Source organism: Micropterus salmoides, unplaced genomic scaffold (genome assembly GCF_014851395.1).
Source record: "Micropterus salmoides isolate LMB-PRFRI ecotype aquatic unplaced genomic scaffold, ASM1485139v1 Ms_hic_scaffold_3, whole genome shotgun sequence".
NCBI classification, from domain to species: domain Eukaryota; kingdom Metazoa; phylum Chordata; class Actinopteri; order Centrarchiformes; family Centrarchidae; genus Micropterus; species Micropterus salmoides.
The window spans coordinates 36,334,662-36,353,217 of record NW_024042261.1 but is presented as its reverse complement, the minus strand read 5'-3'; the positions used below and the strand labels follow the sequence as shown (position 1 = coordinate 36,353,217).

Here is an 18,556-nt window from a genome sequence, read left to right as displayed (position 1 = left end):
TTTTAACTGAATCCTGGTTACAAACTACTAAATTCTTTATTTAAAAAAGGGACAGCGTACAGTAAAACAAATGTTACCATTTGATGCACTGTACCATCTCCAGTCCCTTGGCAGGTCATAGTTAATAACAATACAATAATAAATACATTTGCTAAGGCTGACACGACCCCAAGCCACATAGCTCAGCCCCAGCAAACCAACAGCACACAAAGTTACATAAACACACAATTAAATTAAAAGCAGGTTCAGAATCTCAGATAAAAAATCTGGATCAGTGATTGCAAAGCTGAGTAGCTTTTAAACTGCCATTTCAACTTTGATTTAAACATACTGATGGAGTTGCTGCTCCTTACATCGTCAGACAGGTTGTTCCACTGGTTTGTGGCTTTTACAGAAAAAGCAGACTGGCCAAATGCAGTACGCAGTGATGAATTTGCCTCTTTTGAAGCTCTCTCTTTTAAAGTTGGTATCATATTTGTCATAATTTATCGCCCCCCAAAACCATCTGGAGGATTTTTAGCTACACTGGTTTTAAATTATGACAAAATTGTTCTCTGTGGTGATTTTAATATTTATGTTGATGACCTCACAAATGTTTATGTAACTGACTTTTTAAATATAACCACTTCTTTTAACTTCAAACAACATGTTAAAGGGCAAACACATAACCGTGGTCATACACTGGACGTGGTTTTTACCCTGGGTGTCAGCATTTCCTCTGTGGAATTAGTGGACTTGACCATATCTGACCACAAACGTATAGTTTTTAACTGTGAATCACTAGTTACTCAATCCGCCTCACCAAGCACTTCCTGTTCTCGCATCCTTAATGAACAAAGCGTTTCAAAGTTTAGCACATTGTTTCAGAGCCAGAGCCAACACCTGACTGATTCCATCACCAACGACTTGACTGATCACTTCAATCATATCTGCTTGTCATCCCTAAATACTATTGCTCCTCTAAAGGTCAGACCTAAACCTACAGCTCGTAAGGAGCCCTGGATAAACAACGGCATTCGCAGCCAAAAAAGGGAATGCAGGAAAGCAGAGCGCAGATGGAAGAACAGTCTCCGTGTCCATTACCTCAGTCTGAAGGATTTATTAATTAACTACAATAACATGGTTAAAGATGCGAGAACAAACTACTTTTCTGAACTCATTTCTACACATCAACATAATCCTAGGTTTTTATTTAAGACTGTGGATCAGCTGGTAAACCCAACCCCTTCTTGTGCCTCAGCTGGAATTAATGATGACTGAATTGTTTTTATCTTATTTTAATGATAAGGTGGTGTCAATCAGAGCCTCTATTACCCCCTCAGAGGTCCCTCACCGGCAACAAGAGAGTTTTAACCAGTTTTATCCCATTGACTTGTCTGAGCTTTTAAAAACAGTATCACAAATGAGAGTGTCCTCCAGCCCACTTGATTTAATACCTACAACATTTGATCTCTGTTTTAACAGCTCCCTATCTACTGGTTGTGTCCCTGATTATTTTAAAACTGCTTGTGTGAACCCACTTTTTAAAAAAAACTGGTTTCCCTCCCGCCATCAAACTTCTAGACCCATTTTAAAACTGCCTTTTATTGCAAAGATTTTAGAAAGAATTGTGTCCAAACAGCTGCTCACTGTACTGGAAAATACCAACTTATTTGAAAAGTTTCAGTCTGGTTTCAGGAAGTACCACAGCACTGAGACTGCCCTGCTTAAAGTCACCAATGACCTTTTAATGTCTGCTGATGAAGGTATGTGCTCAGTCCTGGTACTCCTGGACCTTAGCGCTGCTTTTGACACCATTGATCACAACATCATGTTAGACAGACTGAGGCACTGGGTGGGGATCTCTGGTACTGCCCTAGAATGGTTTTCATCCTACCTGTCAAATAGGACGTTTTGCGTGTCTGTAAACAACTATGTCTCCTTGTTCTGTCCAGTTAAATATGGTGTGCCTCAGGGGTCGGTCTTAGGACCCATTTTGTTTTCCTTGTATCTGCTTCCCCTTGGTCATATTATCCATAAACATGGTATTTCTTTTCATATTTACACTGATGACACACAAATTTACTTGCCCGTCAGATCCACAGACCCTGGAATGCTGAGTTCACTTACCGACTGCCTTTGTGAAGTCAAAAATTGGATGTCAAATAATTTCCTCCAGCTGAACTCAGACAAAACTGAGATCCTAGTAATTGGGTCCCAGCAGATGGCAAAGCAAATACTGCCATCTTCTGGTTCCCTAGTGCATCACATTAAGCCTGTGGCAAAGAACCTTGGTGTCTGGTTTGATAGTAATTTAAATTTTGAGCAGCACACCACAAAGCTAGTGCAATCATGTTTTTACCAGCTTAGAAATATATCTAAAATTCAATCTACGTTAACTTTTAAGGACACCGAGACCATTTTACACGCCTGGATTATTGCAACAGCCTTTTCACCTGTTTAACCCAAAAATCTACTGATCGACTCCAGACTGTCCAGAACTCAGCTGCCAGGCTTTTAACCAGAACAAAGAAATATGACCACATTACTCCTATTTTAGCTTCATTACACTGGCTCCCAGTATGTTTTAGAATTGACTTTAAAATTTTATTGATCACTTAAAGCTCTTCATGGCCTCTCGCCTTGTTATATTTCTGACCTTTTAGTCCCATACACACCAGCACGTACCTTGAGATCCTCGGGCAGAGGTCTGCTGTCTGTTCCAGAGTCTCGACTGAAAACTAAAGGGGACAGAGCGTTTGCTGTCAGGGCCCCGAGGCTCTGGAACAGCCTGCCCGAGGAAATCAGGTCGGCTGAGTCAGTGAACTCTTTTAAGTCCCTTCTTAAAACATACTTTTATAGGAGAGCCTTTCCCGATCTTATTTGACTTTATTTTCAAATTCTTTTAATAAATATTTTATCTTTATTTTAAACGTGTATTCTAGTCTTATAAGTGTTTTCTTGTTTTTAGCATGTAATTGTTTTTATGTGTTTTCTTGTTTTAAAACTTTGTAACTGGTTTTTGAAAAGTGCTCTATAAATAAAGATTATTATGATTATTATTACCTTCAAATAAAAATAAAATCAGTAAAATGATGACATCAGTATTACTGAAAGTACACTATATACACATCATATCCTTAATGTTACCCATGGGGGTCCCTCCTACGGTTCGGACTCTGGGCACGGCTCAGATGACCTCACGGCAAGCCGTCCCACTTCTGACACCATATGTGGACAAAGGCGAGAGCGGTCACCCTGCCCAGATTCAAACACAGGTCTACAGGGTACCAAACATGCAACTTTGACAGCAACGTATGGCAGTCCAAGCGCTTACTCAACTGTAGTGAAGGTACTCCGTCACAAGCATGCACTACAAATGGTGGAACCAAACTGAAACTGAAAAATGTCACAATCCTTATCCTTGGTCGGTTATCTTTGAGTAGGACTGCAGACACTATGGGATTTGGAAACTGCTTTATCACAAAGCATCTGTGGAAGGGAAAAGGACATATGATGTCTATATCAAAGCAATATTACCACTAATTAATTAATAACCATTGACTGATTTTTAATTTTGTTTAAAGTTGCTGACACAGTATGACATTAAATATGACATTCAGGTGAAATGGTTTTTCACAAGGGACCCCTCCCAGTTAATGCTCAGTTCTTCCATTACAACATGATCAAAAACATTACATAAACACTACTGTACATTCAGCCAAGGAGCTGTATATGATAAAATGTTATTAAACAGGTACAACAACTAACACAAACATTCAGATTTGCTTAACAACTGTTCTGTCTATATGTCATTTCACATCAACACAGCAGTCAATTTGTGAAGTACAAAAGTTGCCAATTACTTAATGTATAAAAATATGTTTTGCTGTAAAAACAAAGACAAGAAACCAAACACAACATATCAAGCCTTGTAAGTGAAAGTAACAATGTGCCGCTTATGTTTAAAGTGAAATTATACAGAAGTTGTTCTAAATTTGTACAAAATACCACCTGATATTGATAGACCACACCTGTGAGTTAGTGACCACAGCAAAAATATCTCACTGTCTACAACATAATCTTTTAAAATCAGGTTTTTCTGAAAAATGGTACTTTTGCCCCTGCTCTCAACTACTAGTTCTACATACAGTACCTTCAGTATCTAAATCTGATAATGCAGTAAGCCTCATCAGTAGGAATTCTCAATGCATACTTGACATTGAAGTAGAATCACAGACTGTATATAAAAGTTCTGTTTTACCTGCAGAGCTTCACTCATGCCTCTGCCGATGACCAGCAAGTCTATTCCCTTCTTCAGCACCTCCTCCAGGTCAGCAGGCTGTACTCCTGGGTAATGCTGCGGAGGGAAAAGCAAAATAATATATGAACAATATCATGACAGTTAAAGGGGAAACCCCAGCGTGCTCTGCTAAGGCCTGTTGCTTATAAAGTGTCTGTCATATTGTGTTGCCAATGTAAATTCTTGTACATGTACAGTATATATATTTTATTATGGCATGCCGTTTAGGAAATATAATATATATATATGAAGTTTGTCCGTCTGAATATATGGAATGAAATCATCATCATCAGACGTGATTAAGGCACTGCCGCCATCTTGTGTTTTTGATGTGATTAATCCGTATGGATGTAATTGTGACACTATTTGGAGCATTGAAGAGATTACAAACACACTAGCAAATGCATGTACAAGCCATAATACTGGGAACCATATCCAGTAGTTCTCCTGATGAAATAATTTATTCTCTTTCATCGTGGAAGACCGAATGCAGGAAACCTCCCAGGACAGGCAGTTCCCGTTTAACAGGCAAACAAGCCTTCAACCTCACAGGTGCCCCCACAACAGCTTAAGTTAGTTTGCATCCGAATTCATCTTTTAAACACCAAAGTCACAGAAAAAATAACTTGGCAGCGGCAACATTTTTTGTCAATGGAGTTTGAAGAGAGCGATATAACAGCTATTTCTGGTTAAACACAGGATCTTACCCTTTAAAAAGTTACTGCCTGAGCCCTTTTGGGTGGACATACGAAGATTGTATATAGGGGTTGTTGTGGGGGGCACCTGTGAGGTTAAAGGCGTATTTCAGTTTGCCTGATAAACGGGAACAGCCTGGCCTGGGAGGTTTCCTGCATTTGGTCTTCCACGATAAAAGAATACATTTCTAGATCAGGAGAACGGTACTGGATGTGGTTTCCAGTATTTTGGCTCATACATGCATTCGCCAGTGTTTTTATAATCTCTTCATTGCTCAAAACGTCGTTGGACACTTTCTTGCTGATTCACTAAAAGTGTCACACTTCACATCAATGACGTCAGATTTCATTTCATATATTCAAACTTTCATTCACTATATTCAAGATAGATCGATAGATAGAGTACAGGCCAAAAGTTTGGACACACCTTCTCATTTTTTCCATGACTATGAATGAACACATGTGGAATTATGTACTTAACAAAAAAGTGTGAAATAACTGAAAACATGTCTTATATTCTAGTTTCTTCAAAGTTGCTGATTACTGCTTTGCACACTCTTGGCGAGCTTCAAGAGGTAGTCACCTGAAATGGTTTTCCAACAGTCTTGAAGGAGTTCCCAGAGATGCTTAGCACTTGCTTAGCCAGCTCACCCCAAAACAACTCGATTGGGTTCAGGTCCGGTGACTGTGGAGGCCAGGTCATCTGACGCAGCACTCCATCACTCTCCTTCATTTTAACTTACTTAAGCTATACATGTCAGAGGTCAGACTAGGGGTTAAGTGTCTTGCTCAGGGACACAATGGTGGATATCTCACAGTGGGAAATGAACCCGGGACTCCCACACCAAAGGCAAGTATCTTATCTATGCGCATATCAACACCTCCTTCTTGGTCAAACAGCCCTTACACAGCCTGGAGGTGTGTTTGGGGTCATTGTCCTGTTGAAAAATAAATGATGGTCCAACTAAACGCAAACCGGATGGGATGGCATGTCGCTGCAGGACGCTGTGGTAGCCGTGCTGGTTCAGTACGCCTTCAATTTTGAATAAATCCCCAACAGTGTCACCAGCAAAGCACCCCACACCATCACACCTCCTCCTCCATGCTCCACGGTGGGAACCAGGCATGTAGAATCCATCCGTTCACCTTTTCTGCGTCACAAAAGAGACGGCGGTTGTAACCAAAGACCTTAAATTTGGACTCGTCAGACCAAAGCACAGATTTCCACTGGTCTAATGTCCATTCCTTGTGTTTTCTTGGCCCAAACAAATCTCTTCTGCTTGTTGCTTCTCCTTAGCAGTGGTTTCCTAGCAGCTACTTGACCATGAAGGCCTGATTCGCGAAGTCTCCTCTTAACAGTTGTTCTAGAGATGTGTCTGCTGCTAGAACTCTGTGCGGCATTCAGCTGGTCTCTAATCTGAGCTGCTGTTAACCTGCGATTTCTGAGGCTGGTGACTCGGATGAACTTATCCTCAGCAGCAGAGGTGACTCTTGGTCTTCCTTTCCTGGGGCGGTCCTCATGTGAGCCAGTTTCATTGTAGCGCTTGATGGTTTTTGCGACTGCACTTGGGGACACATTCAAAGTTTTCGCAATTTTCCGGACTGACTGACCTTCATTTGTTAAAGTAATGATGGCCACTCGTTTCCCTTTACTTAGCTGATTGTTTCTTGCCATAATATGATTTCTAACAGTTGTCCGATAGGGCTGTCGGCTGTGTATCAACCTGACTTCTGCACGACACAACTGATGGTCCCAACCCCGTTAATAAGGGAAAGAATTTTACTAATTAACCCTGACAAGGCATACCTGTGAAGTGAAAACCATTTCAGGTGACTACCTCATGAAGCTCATTGAGAGAACACCAACGGGTTTCCAGCGCTTTCTAAAAAGCAAAGGGTGCCTACTTTGAGGAATCTAAAATACAAGACATGTTTTCAGTTATTTCACACTTTTTTGTTAAGTACATAATTCCATATGTGTTCATTCATAGTTTTGACAACTTCAGTGAGAATCTACAATGTAAATAGTCATGAAAATCAAGAAAACACATTGAATGAGAAGGTATATGTATATATTTCAGTTTTACGGTTCCACTCACATCGGTCCCAGTCTCTCTCCAGTCCCAGGCCCGGCTGCCTCCAGGCCAGACCTTACAGTCCTTGTAGCTGGAGGAGCATCCTTTCACCTTCATGTGGCCCCAGGAGAGAGAGGCGATCTCTGGAGAGGACATGTTACGGGAGGATACTTGATGACATGTGGGAATCATGGACAACTTCTCTACCTCCTGAGCCACATCAAAACTAAAAACAAGCTTTGGCCATAAATGAACTAAGAAACTGTAACTTTGTGTTTTGGTTGGTTTGAAGACGTTTTGAAAACTTTTAACACAAGCTGTCTAAGTCCTTTGTGTTTGCCTTGATGCTCTCTTTATGTTGTTTGGCCACAGCACAAGCACATAATGAGAGATGATGGATTCATTAATGTCAAGTAGCTGAATTATATATATAAGCTTCTGTCATCCTTTGTAAAATTTTGAAAATGTTTTGCAAACTAATGTACTGTTCTGTCATTGTCTTGTTTTTATGATGAAGAAGACAACAGTATGCCACTGTTCTCTTCTCTAAAGCACGACAGGTGCATCTAAAAAAAATTTAGACTATTGTGGAAAAGTAAATTTTCTTCTGTAATTTCATTAAAAAAGTAAAATATTCATATTTTCTAGATTCATTACACATAAAGTGATATATTTCCTTTTTTTTGTTTTAACTTTGGTGATTAAGACTCACAGCTCATGGATATCAAAACTCCCGTATCTCAAAATGTATTTATTTATGAATTCATAATATAGAAATGTCAACTAAAGGAGAGCTGTAATCAGCTAATGAACTCAAATCACCTGCAGAGGTTTCCATTAATGGGTGGCAGTAGATCAGTCTATAAAAACTTGGCATGGAAATCTGAGGGTCACCGATTCGAGTCCAGCTTGGACCAAAGATACGGAGTGTGGACTGGTAGCGGAGATGTTAAAGGGCAACTCCATTCAGTTTTTTTTAACCAAGGTCTCTTTTATTTTCAGATATAACAAACAAAGGGAATACAATTCACACATGAAATAGTCAAATCTAGTTCCTGTCCATACAAACAAACCACCCCAGTACCCCCCACCCAAAAGTACCGGACCCCCAGAAAAATTCCATACATCCCGGCAGATTCATACATATATAATTAAAATAAGTAGGTAAACAAAGAAAGAGACAACATCAATAAATAATAACAAACGCACAAACCAACCGACGAGAAAAAAACCAAAAACAAAGGTATGCACACATGATTGGGTTACATAGATATGTTAGTAGCTGCCATGCCTTCTACGAAGGAAATAAATGGCTGCCAAATGACAGAATTTTCTAGTGGACCCTCTTACAGTGTATCTCATTTTTTCTAAGTGAACATAACTCATGACCTCCCTAATCCATTGGCCATATGTTGGGGGGAAAGCATCTTTCCATTTAAACAGGATAAGCCTCCTAGCCAACAAAGAGCAGAAGGCCATCATGCTCAATTGACACCCAGAAAAGGTGGCATCCACCGGAGCCACGCCAAAAGGTGAAATCAGAGGAGATGGGTGTATTGTTCTCCCACATATTCCAGAAAATGCCTCAAAAATGGACTGCCAAAAATTGTGTAGCTTATGGCACAGCCAAAACATGTGCAGCAGTGTGGCAGGAGCCACAACACCATTCAGTTTGACTCAGATACAAACACAAGACCTTACTGTGAACATGTGACCAGATAAATGATGGTTACCAGCTCAGTAGTCAGTACTCATCAACAAGACGTTAACAGTCCTTTCAGTCTTTACTTTGTTGTGGATATAAAAATATATGGAAACTACAGAACTTAAAGCTAATTTATTGTAAGTTGTGGCGAAGAGAATTAGCATTAGCAAGTACACTCGATCAACAGAGCGTCTGACAAAAACATTCTCATCTGTGGACTTGATTTGTAAATCACCTGCATTCATGTCTTTATAAACTAACTCTTTGGCCTGGCTAAATTCCTTTATTTTATGCATCGACATCCCAAACTTTCATTTTAATTGCCTAATTCTTCGGCAAGCATAAAGTCATTTAAAGCTCCCCAGTTGTTTACTGTTTAATAAACTTATAAAGTAGCAAAATTGAGCTTCACTTACACCTTAATGGATTAGAAGTAATGTTCTTCACATTAATTAATATAATACTTTAATTCTGTATACTGAGTGAGTTTTACTTCTAAAACTTTGAGTGCATATTAGTGACAATATCTCAATGTCTTTTTACTGAAGTTCTATTTTTATAGCAAATCTCTTCCTCTTTGTTTAACAATCTGAGTAACGCTGCGTTTAAAGCTCAGCGTGCAGCACTGTAATAATTCTGTAGTGAGAGTAAAGTCCAGCGCACCTTTATCATTGAACACAGAGTGGGGGGTGCACCGGTCCTGGAGATACTGCAATACCAGGTCGATGCGTGGAGTGGACGGAGCAAGCCCCTATTCCATCTCCCTGCTCCAAAAATCAATTTAATATATAGTCCCCGGGTAGGAGACGTATCAGATATTAAACTGATAAGAACAGATACTACACTTGATCTTAGCCAAAAGGCCGAGAAGCGATAACGTGATGACGTCGGAGGCAAAGGCCTCATTCACCGCACACTCACTTTCACTGAGGGTGGAAAAGCTGCGGGACACTTTAAGGACAGTCGGCAAATAAGAGCAGCAAAGGACAACGAGCGACAGTCGAGGAAAATGTCACGGAGTCGCTACAAATAATGTTATTTAGAAGAAAGAAACGAAAATAAAGTGGCGCCTCGACGCTTCCGGGTCACGTGGGGGGCCTTCTAATCCAATCAGAATTTAAAGCAGTAGACTCTCAACAACGCTACAATAATACAAACAACTGTGCGTATTTTACTTTAATGTTAATTCTAAGAAACAAAGAGCTTTCATAACATTACAGAGTCCTCTGCGGGTGAAGAAACGGTTTGCTTTTTACGACATAGCGTCTGTTTTCAGAAACAAATGGAGCTCCGACAGTCGCAAGAGACTCTGCTCCCAGTGTGACAGAGGACATGTAGAGACAGAGCTGCACTTTCTAACCTCATGCCCTAAATATAAAACACTAAGACAAAAACACTTTGCAAACATTTCCAAAATATACCCCGAATTCATATCACACAGAAACTCCCCTATTTACTGGGAGAAATGCCCAAATGTGAAATAATTGCTGCTCCTCATGCCATGAAGTGAGGACAACCAGTGGAACCTCAGACTAACAAATAACTGTACAGATTTTCAAATTATTATTTTGATCATTTGATATTTTAGTAATTGTTTTGATACTGATTTCTTTTCTTTTCTATTATTATTTTTTAATTAATTAATTTTTTGTCTATTAATATATACACACTGTTTCATTTATTTATTTTATTTTTTAAATATTTTTGTAGTTTTTTTAACACACACACACACACTTACTGTTTTGTTTATTTATTTTATTTTTAATATATTTTATTTTTTCAACACACACTTACTGTTTTATTTATTTATTTTATTTTAATTTTTAATATATATTTTTCTTTTTTAAACACATACGCTTTGATTACTTTACTTTACACTGGCTGCTTCTTTTACGTGAGATCAGATTTCTTCCTCCACTGGATTATAACGTATATAAATTAATTAATGCAAATGTTAACGGTCAGTGTTTTTATCCGATGTGACTAACTCGAAGTCTTCGCAGTGATTTATAACTAAGTTGAGACACTGATTAGGTTTTAATTGAACATCATGTCGGGGGAGAGCGCGAACGCAGTCCCCACTACCACAAATTATGCAGTTGAGATTCCCGCATTTGGGGAATTCACAGGCGTCAGCAGCAACCTGGTTGTGCAATGGTTGAGCCTCATCCTGGGTGAACCAATTTTCAATTTTTAGACGTTTATTATGTCCTTTACAAAATAAAATCATTCAAAGAATACAACAACATTCACCAAAAACAATAATATTTACATCTTTCCAGACGTTTCCCACTACAACAAATTAAACATTATCAAACATTTGTATTTTAGGAACTCTCCACATTAACAGTTTTCTTTTCTTTTCTTTTGTTGATTTGTCTTTTAGCATATAATCACTGAAGATGTTTAACATAGATCTTATAACAATTTCTTGTGGAACACAAATTTTCCTCATTACACATACATTTCTGGCTTTCCATAAACTTTCTTTTACACAGTTGATGATAACCCACCATTTTTTTATGTTATCTGTCTGATTTCTTTGCAAGGAACCATAAGCTATGTCCTCATAGCAACCAGGAGGTTTGTGCAAAGCTTTTAGCCATGGTGATACAAGTACCCAGACCCCTCTAGCGGCGGGGCATGACCATAAAAGATGTTGCACAGTTTCATTGCCACCGCAGGAAGGCCTAGGGCACTTAGCACTGCGGATGCAATTTCTCCTCTCAAGAAAGGCTCTGGTGGGCAAACACTGGTGAATGACTTGCCAAGCCAAATCTTTATGGTTATTAGTTAGGATAGAGTGATTGACGTTAGCCCATACCATTTCTGAAACCTCTTCCCTTAATTTGCCCACAGGAGTTAATCTTGAGTGGAGTGGGGACAGAACCTTTTCTATTTCTATTCTCGTGATTTTGTCGTATGGTACTTGAGATGCACCTTCTTTTAGACATGAAAAGACTGTCTCATACATTTTCGGCCATGTTTGCGCATATGGGATGGTTTGTGGTGGCCTTTTCCCCCATGATCTAAGCACACCCCGCCCCACCCAAAACAAGGCAAAATGAACCCAGCTTGGAGCAACTTCAGGCTTCAGACAGGCTTTAATAATTGGGGTCACAAACATAGACTTTAGTTTACTTTCCATATCAGGGACACCTTTTCCCCCCTTCTCTAATGGTCGGTACATTATTTCACATTTTAGTTTTTCATGTTGTCCATTCCATATAAACTGGAAAATAATCTTCCTAAGTGTCACCATAAACATGTGTGGCACTGGAAAAGTTGTTGCCAAAAAAGTCAAGGAGGGCAAGATGTCTGCTTTTATAACCAGCACTTTCCCCACCATGGTTAGATCCCTGTCTTGCCACTGTAGGAGCTTTCCTCTTATTTTGGGTAATTTTGACTCCCAATTGGTGTTTTCCATATATTTCCCTATTTGTATACCCAACACTTTGATTGTCTCTTTTTTCTGTATGACGCCTAGATTTTCCACTGGTTCTCTCCAGTTAAGGTAGAGTATTTCACATTTCCCTTTATTGACTTTTGTTCCTGATGCTGCAGTAAAATTGTCACACAAAAGCAAGGTATTTCTTACTGATCTATTATCTGTCAGGAGGAGAGTAAGGTCATCCATGTATAGACTGAGTTTTGCCTCCCTGCCTGCTGCCCCCGGTATTGGGAGGCCTTTGATGTTTTTTTCCTGCCTTAAAGCACACGCGAGGGGCTCGATTGCGAGGATAAACAGGGCAGGGGAAAGAGGACAACCTTGTCGTACACCTGATTTTACTTTGAATGGAGCTGTGCATCCCCCATTTACCGCAACGGTGCTATTAATGTCGGCATACAGCAGGTCTACCCAATCTCTAAAATTGTTGCCAAAATTAAGATGGGACAGAACAACTTTAAAGTAGTGGTGGTTAATACTATCAAAGGCCTTCTCCAAATCTAGTCCCAGGATACATAGAGGGAGGTCACGATCTTGGGCAAACAAAAAAGAGTCTCTAACTAAAGCTAGGCTGTCGGCCATGGATCGGCCTGGAACCCCACATGTTTGGTCTATACCGACCAGTTGATGAACTACTGGTTGCAGTCGGAAAAAAAGGGCCTTTGACAATATAATATAACTTCGACTCCGAGCAAGGTTAAAGGCCTCCAATTTTTCAAGTCCTTCCTGTCTCCCTTTTTGAAAAGAAGGGAGATGGAGCCTGTTCTTGGCAAAGGTGGTAGTATACCTCTGGAGAAACTCTCCTTGAACACTTGCAACAAAGGGGGTTTTAGCTGGTCCCAAAAGGTGTTATAAAACTCTTTGGGTAAACCATCCAAACCAGGAGATTTTTTTATTCTGCATGCTCTGCATGGCTTTTGTTAACTCATTAATTGTCAAGTCTCTCTCCAGAAGATTTTTTTCATGTTTCATGGTTAAGTGAGACAAGAAGTAATCAATTGACTGTTCAGATATGGCCTCTCTCTTGGTAAAAAAAAATTACAAACTCGTGTCAAACTCAGATTAGTGTTTTATTTTCTGTTAGTGCCACTACAGCTGTACTTATTTCCACTTCATGCTACTTTGTACTACACTTCTGTACATTTCAGTAGCCTACTTTTCACTCCAGCTGACAGATAGTTACAAGAACAGTTACTTTGCAGATTAACAAAACGACAAGTACAAGTATGTAAATGTTAAACTGCCCAAGAGTAGTTTACCACCTCGACCAACATATCAAAATGCTGCTCACACGTTAATCTATAAGTATTAACAACCCAGTACTGCAGTATTTGTATACAGTATGAGTAAAACACTGACAGGGCAAATCGTGTTTCCAGTGGCTGCTTTTCCTTTTGATACTCGGAGGTTGCTGCTTCTTTTACGTGAGATCAGATTTCTTCCTCCACCGGATTATAACGTGTATTAAATAGTTAATGCAAATGTTAACTGCCAGTGTTTTTATCAGATGTAACTAACTCGAAGTCTTCGCAGTGATTTATAACTAAGTTGAGACACTGATTAGGTTTTAATTGAACATCATGTCGGGGGAGAGCGCGAACGCAGTCCCCACTACCACAAATTATGCAGTTGAGATTCCCGCATTTGGGGAATTCACAGGCGTCAGCAGCAACCTGGTTGTGCAATGGTTGAGCCTCATCCTGGGTGAACCACCTTCTTGATCATGGTGTCTCCCCTGCCAGGTAAGTATGACTCGTTCCTCTCAGACACGAGCGCCTCTTTCTGGGAGGAACCGCTTTCTGTCACGGTTGTAGCTGAATAAACCCGCGACACCAGAAATCACCGCGATTACAGCCTAAAATAATCCCAGGAATCTCCTTTAGAGATGCTTGGAGTAAAAGCGCTGTGGAAACGTAATATTAAACGGGTTTTATAACCTTTTTATTAACGTTATGTACTGGAAATTAAGCCTGCAGCTCTACTGGAGGACAGATCCATTCAAAAAAACACCACATCACCTTAAAGTGTACAACTTCCGCATTGGATGCTGAGTCCGGGATTAGCCTATCAGAGAAGGAGAAAAACAAATTTTAGCTTTTACTAGTCGATATAATTTATTTTTGTTGGACTCCGAATGTGTGTCTACAACAAAATCTTTATCGACATCACTATGGTCGGTAATCAGTACACTTTAGTTTCCACATCTAAATATTGGATCTTTTTAAATCTCCCGCGACTCTTCTCACGGTGACGAACTGAGCTGCAGCGCCCTCTGCTGGGTAATTAAGAGCCTTCACAGTTCCTCTTAGCAAAAACAATCTTCCCCAAAGTGCTGAAGTTGTCACGAATATCCCATCGTGTTTGTTCGTACACGGCTAAGTAATGTGAAAGTTTTACTAAACAGGTGAAGGTGTGAAGCCAAAACACCTTTGAATACACGGAATAAATGTTGATTCGTCCACGCAGTCGATAAAACTATCGAGTTGCCAGACTTTGCTGAAGCTTTGTTTGCTTCAAACTCCTAAAATATACTGATATTGTTGGCATGAGAGGAGTCTGACATTACAAAAAGATAACAGGTAAATAAACCTACCCCAACACGTCCTGACGCCCAAAACACACCTTTAAACCAGGTAATAATCATCTCCGACTCCTCAGAAATCTGCAGTGATGAAGGTCAGAGGTCGCGTTATGCAAATGAGCTCCACACCGCCTCCAATGAGTCGGTCATCAATATCGCTCTTCCGTTTGAGTTCGGTGAGAATAATTCTTTGTTGTGATTAATAGAATTGTTTTTCATTGTTTCTCTACTTTTCCCGTCTACATTTATAGTCTATGCCAGGAATTTGAAATACAAAATAGGATTTTGTAGTTTGTATTTGAAAGTATTGATGGAAATGACTTCATATTTCGTTTTTAAAAAATAAAACATTTGCATTTTGTAGGTTAAAAATACTAATACTTTGTAAGAAGTCTATGTGATGACATCATATAAAAGCTGCTTCTGATTGGTTCCTACTCAGTCATTTGCGCAGATTTGTTGAGATCTGAACAGGAAATTGATCCAGACCTAAAAAAGAAGGTCAAGGAACCCCGAAACATGTAGGTTTCCATCATTTTCCATCCTATTTTTAGTATGAATTGTTGCAGTTCTTAACAGTCCCTGTGAAGTTTATATTAGCAGCACTAGGTTGAATCATTAAATATGGTAACGGTAAAATATAAAAATAAAGGAACTGTTAGGCTAGTTAACTATTCGTTAACCTTCATCTGGATGTGAATATTTGATCTGTTAGTTGGTTGCCTTTCAGATTTATCACATGACTCTTTAGGCAAAGAAAAGCTGTTGCTTTCAAACATTGTCCACTTAATCAGCTGAGCCAGTGTGCTGGTGAAGGGATACATTAAGGTTTGCAGAATGATTTCATGGGATGAGAGCAGTTTATTTTGATACATGGCTGCTGTATTTTGATACACCTGAAATTACGATAGCTGATTCGGTGTCTTACTGGCCTATATTATAAATACCGCAGCTTTAGAAGATGATTCAAAGAACAACTCTTACTATGCCTTTGGAAATCAACACAACAATGTGTTAGAGGTACATTTTCATGTTATTGGAGCTGACGGCTCCAATAACAAGAATCAAAATAAATTTCCTTCTCATCTGCCTCCATTAGGCACATGCGAGGCTCCCTGATGATTTTTGACCTCTGAAAATGTTATTTTTGAAAGGCTAAGGTTTATCTCAGCCAGGAGCTAAATTTATAGGCAGATTAAAATATTACTTTCTACATGTTTATGCTTGTTGAACAGGTGTATTGGTAAAGTATTGGCTTTTTACTTGCAATTGTATTATTGCACGTATATGTACAGTAACAAGCGTAGTTGTCGTCAACTCCAGTATCTTCACTTCACCTGGTTCACATCACAGTCTCCACCTCTGCTCTGCTTGTGTGAGCTCAGGCCCAACACACCAAATACAGAGAACATTAATATTGTTTGTATTACTATTATGTTTAATATTTGCCCTCCGGTCCATTTTAATACCCGGTTTTGGTAACCATCCCTACTTTGAACAACTTTGTGATGCAATCCACTTGCCTGAAAACAGTTTACTTGCCCTGAGAGGTATTTTCTTTTCAACTATACACCTAAATAGTATGAATTCTACCTCCCATAGAACAACATGTTGCTTTGCTGTTCCTACCAGAGCAGCTTTATTATACAGAGGAAACAAAGTTCACTTCCGCCTTCTCATGCCTGTTCTTTTAATTCTGCTTTTTGAGGTCCCTGAACAAAGTGATGGCTGATCACCCTAAACATTGGGGCCATTTTCTACAGTCCACCTTGTTCACCCTTCAGACCAAAAAGCAGATAAAATTTAAAGCACAGGCCTTACTATTTGATGTTTGGGAGGCAGGCGAGGTATCCCTCAAAAGCTGTAAAGCCAAAAATGTAATAATTCAGCAATGGCTATAAAGTTGGATTCTTCATCGGTGTGCAACAGCACGCATGCACCAGACACCAGATGGCGAGCTTCACCCAAGGAACTTGTGCCGACAAGGATCGAAAAGACTGGATCACCTGCATGCGGAGTTGAGCTAATGGAAATGGGACACTGTACTGGAAGTGTGCCAATGCATTTAATGGAGCGTTAAACTGCCAATGGTGACCTGTATCAATGTTTGAGTGATGAATCCTGTTTCATCTGTAAAGGTGAAAAACTTAAGAGTTAATTAACCTGACAAAGGTCTTTAAAACCTGCTCATGTGAAAACAAGAAAATAGTTAACTGAAGATGGAAAACAGCTAAAATAAATAGGTCTAACTTAAAGCTGTTGATATCTAGTTGACAAAACTAACTTGACAAGATTGAAACTATTAATGTATCCCATTACCTCTTACATGAATCGTTATTTTGCACATTTTAATCTCAACAGAAACCTTATTTTTTAAAGAAAATACACAATATATTGTAGTCCCTTCATTTATTGAATTCTTTTCTAAAATTCAGGTAAACCTTTTGTCTGAAGAACAAATTATAGATAAATTGTTTGCTGGATAAACAATCAAATTTGACTGATCAACCGACTATAGAAACTTAAGATTTTTACTTCATTGTCATCACTGGGGGGCAGAAATCTGAAGAACATCTCAAACATTTAATTCTGATTCATTTCCAAGATCTGGTTTCAGTCCAGAGATAGTGTTATTGTGGATCTCAAATTCAACAGATTTAATGTTTCAGATTATATTTGTTGTATCCCAACATTTTTATATCCCTCTTCAGGCCTCGTCCACCCCACCCTATAGTTACTCCCCCCCCCATCACTGCTTGGACTGAGGACGACCTGCAGACGGTCGTTGAGGATTCATCCAGTCAATAACTGTTCTGACTGACGCATTTATTTATGGATCAGATGTTCTTGAAAGCAGAGAGGGGAGTGTTTGTGGGGATTCAATTACAATGTCAGGAATGACAAAGCTATTGATTGTAGTATTTCATAAATTGACTAAAAAGTCAGACTTTTGTCATTACCATCTTAAAATTATGCCTCGCATCAGACTATTGGAAAGACTTCTGTCTCAACTGGACTAATCTGCAAAAGGAATTTCAACAGGGATCTGACAAATCAAACTATTGTTAATTCTGTGGTAAATAACTCAGTCACCATGTTCTCTTTTATCTGTCCACCTGATAATTTTTTATGCTGCCATCTTTGCAATAGCACTTTGTCTCCTAAATGGTTACGTAAATTATAAAAATGTAACCGAGGCAAATAGTGAGGGGTTCAAACCCCCAAATATCTATCTAACAATTGCCATAGGCTCCCCACAATTAAGATTAAGCCACCTAAACACAGCAAATCAAAAACACAAACCACACAACAACAGCTATCATACACACCACCACATGCAGTGAAGGGGAAAGGGGTTCCCAAAATCCACCACACTGTCCGTCTGGCAGAACACTAAAAAAAAAACAAAACAAAAGAAGACAGAAAATGGCTAATAAGCTGAGGGAAATCACGCAGCCGGAAGATGGCCACACCTGTAGCAGACCTTAGCAGTTGGCAAAACATTCACAGGGCCCATCCACGTGTAACAATCAAGTAAGAATCCACATAAAAATATAAGCACGAATAGCAGGAGTTGATCAGGCAGGTAAAACAGTAGTGGCTATACAATCCTAAAATTACAATAATTGAATTAGTTCCATTATTTAACACATACTACAAAAACATACCTGCTAAATACCTTCCAGATGATATTTACCTCAAACAATGCAGTAAGTAGTCAACCCAGCTCTGACTCCACCTTATTTACACATCAGACGTTTAGGCCCACT

The 18,556-nt window shown here is 39.3% G+C and overlaps 1 protein-coding gene, 2 non-coding genes and 1 pseudogene across 6 annotated transcripts in view; all 4 read right to left on the bottom strand.

Annotated features, from left to right (window-relative positions):
- Nucleotides 1-18,556, bottom strand: part of aamdc (adipogenesis associated, Mth938 domain containing) — a 25,526-nt gene extending 6,970 nt beyond the window's left edge. For 2 of the 4 annotated variants that reach the window (XM_038693686.1, XM_038693687.1), the window contains exons 1-2: nucleotides 7,077-7,237; nucleotides 4,244-4,339 (exon numbers count right to left, since the gene is read on the bottom strand). In XM_038693686.1, the coding sequence (XP_038549614.1) occupies nucleotides 4,244-4,339; nucleotides 7,077-7,208 (228 nt within the window). In that variant the 5' untranslated portion in view covers nucleotides 7,209-7,237. Of the gene's footprint in view, nucleotides 1-4,243; nucleotides 4,340-7,076; nucleotides 7,239-18,115; nucleotides 18,180-18,483 lie in introns of those variants that run through there. The other 2 variants (XM_038693688.1, XM_038693689.1) reach the window with 2 other exon arrangements.
- LOC119883659 lies at nucleotides 9,442-9,632 on the bottom strand. Its single transcript, XR_005440729.1, has one exon. It is a non-coding gene; the product is annotated as a U2 spliceosomal RNA (small nuclear RNA).
- Nucleotides 10,813-10,985, bottom strand: LOC119883654 (annotated as a pseudogene).
- LOC119883650 lies at nucleotides 13,791-13,955 on the bottom strand. The gene has a single exon (XR_005440721.1). It is a non-coding gene; the product is annotated as a U1 spliceosomal RNA (small nuclear RNA).